Source organism: Triticum dicoccoides, chromosome 1A (genome assembly GCF_002162155.2).
Source record: "Triticum dicoccoides isolate Atlit2015 ecotype Zavitan chromosome 1A, WEW_v2.0, whole genome shotgun sequence".
Lineage (NCBI taxonomy): Eukaryota > Viridiplantae > Streptophyta > Magnoliopsida > Poales > Poaceae > Triticum > Triticum dicoccoides.
In genome coordinates, this window is record NC_041380.1 from 589,936,845 (window position 1) to 589,942,646 (window position 5,802).

Sequence of the window (5,802 nt, forward strand, 5' to 3'; positions counted from 1 at the left end):
GGAAACCCAAGGGAAAAAGAGGCTAGGTGGCAAATGGTAAAACCAAGGTTGGGCATTGCTGGAAAAGCTTTAATCAAGGTGAACTATCAAGGGGTTCCCATTATCACCCAACCGCGTAAGGAACGCAAAATCCGGGAACATAACACCGATATGACGGAAACTAGGGCGGCAAGAGTGGAACAAAACACTAGGCGAGAGGCCGAGCCTTCCACCCTTTACCAAGTATATAGATGCATTAAGATAACATGGCAATATAATGATATCCCAACAAGTAAATAATGTTTCAACAAGGAACGGCCTCCAATCTTCACCTGCAACTAGCAACGCTAGAGTGGGTCTGAGCAAAGCGGTAACATAGCCAATCAACGGTTTGCTAGGACATGGTGGGTTAGAGGTTTGACATGACAATTTAGGAGGCATGATAAGCAAGTGGTAGGCATCGTAGCATAGGCATAGCAAAAGAGCGAGCATCTAGCAAAGCAAAGATAGTAGTGATTTCGAGGGTATGATCATCTTGCCTGCAAAGTTGTCAGAGTTGACTGGATCCTCGAAAGCAAACTCAACGGGCTCCTCGTTTGCGAACTCATCTCCCGGCTCTACCCAAACAAGACAAACAAGCAAACGGAACACAATCAACCATGTGCAAAGCTCAAACAATATGATACAAAGATGGTATGCGGGTTGCATATGCAAGATTTGGCAAGGTATGAATGAACCTGGCCTCAACTTTGAAATCCAAGTGTGCCACTGGAAAGATGATATGAAACCGCTTGAAAACGATATAAAGAACGCCGGAATCGGAGTTACGGTTTGGAAATGGCAAGCGATTCAAATATGACCATGTTCTGTGGTTTACAGCAAGTAGTCATCTAAATGCAACAAGATGAACATGCTACAGCATCCAAACATGGCATCAAAATACATGGTAGGGATCCATTCAAGAAGCTTAACAAAAGTCTAGCACTGAGCTACGGCCAATTCATCCATTAACAGGTTCAAACAAGCATGACAGAAATGCATTTGGTAAACAGATTTCAGACTTAGTGAAATTAACACTTGTCTGGAATTTCAGATCAGATAGCATTCTTTGGAGCATGAAAACAATATGCTACAGGACCTGAACATGGCAAAGTAAAGCATGGCATGGAGCTACTCAAAGAGCTTAACAAAAGTCCCTTAGTGACCTTGAGCCAAAAGGGATCAGAAAATACAATTGCAAGCATGTGAACATGGCAAAAACATAATCAGATCACAGACTTAGTGAAAACTGGAGCATGCTTAAACATATATCAAGTAGGCATGTTTACGAGCTCGATGCACTCACTACATAGCAAGTCATGACAATCTAAGCATACACCCATCAAGAATACATAAAATACAAGCTAGACATGGCAAGAACAATACCATAGCATGCACGAATCAACTACAACATCCTCGGCAAAATTGCTAACAAGTAGACAATCTGCCTAGATTCACGAAATGACAAAAGTAGAGCTCGATTGACTCAAGCTAGGGCGCTCCAAAATTGCAAACAAAGACATGGATGGATAGAGCACTACAAGATTAACAAAATATCCTTACTGATCATCCTCAAAAGAGGCACAGATCACTAGGAAACAACATGAACATATGGCCATATGAGATGACCAGCTCAAGGACTTAGTGGAAATGCTAAGTCCCTGAAATCAGCATTAACAAATGCCTCACTTTGAAAGCTTGTGCTAGACACCACACACATCACAAAAATACATGGGTTGCACCTCTGGAAAGATGGCAAAACCCTTAACAAAACATATGTAGAGCTCAGGGGCATATCATGCACACAATAATCATGGCAAAAATGACAAATAACTAATTGGAGCAGCAGATCTGACAAATATCTCAAATAGCACTCTTCTAACAGCATTTAGGGCATCAAGATGAACTCAAATGAAAATGATGCAATGAGATGAAATGATGTACTCTCTGAGACGAACATTTTGATATGCTATATGCCCAAAACGAAGCTACGAATGCAAAGTTACAACATGATGAACATGGCAATATGAACTAGGGTTTCGGGAGAAAGTCAACCCAAACGTCCAGATCCAGATCCGGTGCACGCCACGGGAACCGAGGGATCCGAGGCATAGAGGGAGCTAGAATTGTCCAAATGAGGTGCGGTTTTCGGCCACGCGATCGTGATCGAACGCTCTAGATGATGGAGAGGGTTTGGGCCCAAAATAGAGGGGTGTTGGGCTGCAACACACACGAGGCCTTTTCGGTCCCTCGGTTAACCGTTGGAGCATCAAACGAAGTCCAAATGGTACGAAACTTGACAGACGGTCTACCGGTAGTAAACCAAGGCCGCTTGGCAAGTCTCGGTCCAATCCGGAAATGTTTAATCCCCATACACGAAAGAAAGATAGAAATGACCACCGGAGTAGAACGAAGCGCCGGAATGCAAAACGGACAACGGGAAAATGCTCGAATGCATGAGACGAACACGTATGCAAATACAATGCACATGATGACATGATATGAGATGCATGACAACGATAACAACACATGGAGACAAAAACCCGAACCCGAGAAAATAAAATAACTTAAGGCCGGGAACGACAAGAGTTGGAGTACATATTGGGTAAATCACATTCGGGGTATTACACCCGCTGAAGTATTATAGACATGTAGAAATTATAGGATGGATGAATATTGTGTTGTATTGATCTGACCCATGTATGGGGTATATATAGAGGTACAATGGAGGGAGAGAGACTTGGAGTAGAGGGCAAGTTAAACCTATCTTATCTCTATCTTTTATCTCTATCTTAAACGTAAATATACTTCTAACATTCCCCCTCAGTCGTAGTGGGAGTGAAGCGGACGATTACGACTGAATTTCAAGTCTTGCTCTTTTGTCGTCTTCTCCGCTGCGCCATCATCAACTGCGTCTCTGATGGGTCGGCAGTTAGGGCGGTGACTGCATCCCCTTCTGGTGCCTTCCTGCCTTCTCCTTTATTCCCTCCCGCAGTCACAGCGGGAGTGTCGTGGACGCAAGTGACGAGGCGGACGCTGTTGACTGGAGTTCTTACCGATGAGTTGATGTAGACGTAGTCATTAATGTCGAGGTAGCCGATCATGGTGATGTAGCCGTGGTCGAGGTAGTCGTGGTCAATGGTGTGGTCGTCGTGGATGATGAAGTCGCACAAAGCCGGAGGCGCAAAAAAATGCGCTATGACGGAGCTGCAAACGTGGACGATGCACCTTGCGGATGTCAGAGGGTGCCGTCGGCGATGAGTCCATCGATTTTGCCAAGACCGGAGGAAGCCCATCGAGCACACATCGGTTTTGCCAGAACCGTGTGGCTGTGTAGGGTCGTCACTGTAGTGACGCTGTGTCGATGCAGTCGTGCCGTCGTGGATGACGCGGTCGATGCCGTCGTCATGACGCGGTCATTGCCGTCGTCGAGGTCGCGTCTTGCAGAAAAGTCTGTCAAGGGATGCTAGGTGTCCATCTTGTGGTCAAGGTAGCGGCGGTGTGTTGACGAAGATGTTGGTGAAGACCACATTGATGAAGACCTTGGCGATGAAGTGTCAACGATGACGTCGCAGCGGCATGTCGACAATAATGTGTCGCTTGAAGGCGTTCCTCACGGCGACCAAGTGTCGATGCCGTGTCGCAACAGAGAAGGCGATGAAGATTGCATCTTACTCTACACCGGCCTGGCGTGTGGATGGTGCATGTCGTGATCGCTTCTCGTAGATGTGCTTGACGAAGTATGTTGGCTTGTAGCCTGACGTAGTCTTGCAGCTCGATGATGCAGCTCGGGTCGATGGAGGAGTCGATCGTTCGGTGTAGTGCGTCGGTGCAGAAGGCCGAATCGATGTAGATGTCGATGCAGTTGTAGTTGCAGCAGGCCGGTTGATGTAGACTGCTGCTTGACGGCGCGTTCGTGAGATGCTGGAGATCGCGCGGGTCGACGAAGCTGGAGACGCGTGGTAGGCAGGTGCAGGCCGGCTTGGTGTACATCTTGGTGTCGTGGGGTCGTGGTCGTAGGGAGCACGCTGGAGTCGTTAGAGTTGGGGAAACAGCCCTCCCGTGATCCAAGTGGTGCACCTCGGCAGACCTGTCAGTGGCTTGGCGTAGATATGCGAGCCCGGAGCAGATGATGTGCACGGGTCGCCGACACGTCGTAGCCCTGCCTAGATGGAGCCCCGTATCCATGTGTTAATATGGCCGGGCTTGCTGTTCTCACGCACCCACGATGGTCATGCATGCATGCATGCACGCACCTGATGGAAGGACATCTCGGCTGGACATTGACTCGCAGCAGATCTGCGTGGAGCCATGCGGAAAATTCGGATCCCTCCCGTAATCACGGCGCGTCGTTGTGTTTGAGGCGATCGATCGGGGTTGAAGACGGCGCGATTGGTGTCGAGGGCTTGGCCGCGTGAGCGCGTGGCGCCGCTCCACCGGACTGCCTGCCGAGCGGTTGCATCGGCCTACTGCTCCAGCGCTCGGCTATGCCTGCGCCTTTGGAACGCCAGCGCCCGGGCTTGCTCCAGCTGTGTCCACCGCGTGCCCAGCGATCTGCCGTCGCTCTTTTTTTACTGTCGTTGGAGTTCTTGATGGCGCTCGCTGGTGCAGTTCCGATCTTCAAGCTGACCGCATGCAACGGCGCGTGGTCGAGCACCGTGGCACCGTGATCGTAGCTGAATCTTGCAGCCTGTTCCCCGCGATCGTGCTCAAGTCGCCGGCCACACGTAGTTCGCCCGCGTCAGCCGCGCACTTGTGGGTACCTGGCCGACGTGTGGTGCCGGACTACTGAAGGTCTACGTCGTGCCGGCAGGACGATGACCGTAAAGATTTTGTACACCGAAGTAGATCAGATCGTAGAGATTTTGTACACCGTAAAGATATATATGAACAAAGGAAGGGCCATGGTGGCGGGGGTGTACGGTGCAAACTGAGAACGGCATGTGAGAACGGTGACTCAGACCACCTCGTTATTCGTCTTCTCTCTTGGATTTTGTTGAATCAAGCAATCGGTAGCATGAAGTTTTAAAAAATAGAATCGACTGCTTCAGTGGAAAAATATGTTTCAGTTTATGAGGGCTGTTCATTTTAGTTCAACCTCTTGCTAGTTTACGTATCAATCAGCAACCTGCTAACACTTGCGATCTTTGCGATACTACATGATGCATGTTCCGATCTTAAAATGCAGATAAACAAAACAAGACATTTATGGTATTCTATATATGGAGTTAATTAACAAGCTATTTTTCTATGTGACACAAGAGCTATCACAAAAGAAACATAATTCTTGTAAGTAATATTTTTTTTCCATATGTTTACGCTTCGAGACTTGTTGGTAAGTGGTAATGAACATATATCGCGCTTCTTTCCATGCTCCCCGCTCAAAACATGACCCATCCTTGTTTTGTGTCAAGACCGCATGGTTTAACGAGCTTTTGCTAACTGCAATAATATGATAGAAATAGTCTTAGTAGCACAACATCAAGAAGAACTCTTGAAAAATAAGTCATTATTATTTTACAGCACAACATAGTAAGACCAGTAACGCACCTCGGTTCTCATATATCCTTAAAACAAAACCCAAATCCATATGATGCCGTACCCTGCTTGTGGTCGCGTTCAACTGCAAAACAGGAATTCATTGTTGAGACCTTCGATAGGCACTTCAAATGATACCATCGTTTGTGCTACCGACAATCCATGGTGATATTTGCTATACTAAGAAGTAAACTATACAAATATAGTACGCAGTAAGTGTTCTAAAGTTAAAAGTCTGTGATTTAC

The 5,802-nt window shown here is 47.2% G+C and overlaps 1 protein-coding gene across 1 annotated transcript in view; it reads right to left on the reverse strand.

The window, feature by feature from the left end:
* Positions 1–5,233: 5,233 nt before the first annotated feature.
* The window catches only part of LOC119356452, a 5,282-nt gene continuing 4,713 nt past the window's right edge, over positions 5,234–5,802 (reverse strand). The window contains exons 14-15 of the mRNA XM_037623408.1: positions 5,569–5,641; positions 5,234–5,460 (exon numbers count right to left, since the gene is read on the reverse strand). Of these exons, the coding sequence (XP_037479305.1) occupies positions 5,577–5,641 (65 nt within the window). The 3' untranslated portion in view covers positions 5,234–5,460; positions 5,569–5,576. The remainder of the gene's footprint in view (positions 5,461–5,568; positions 5,642–5,802) is intronic.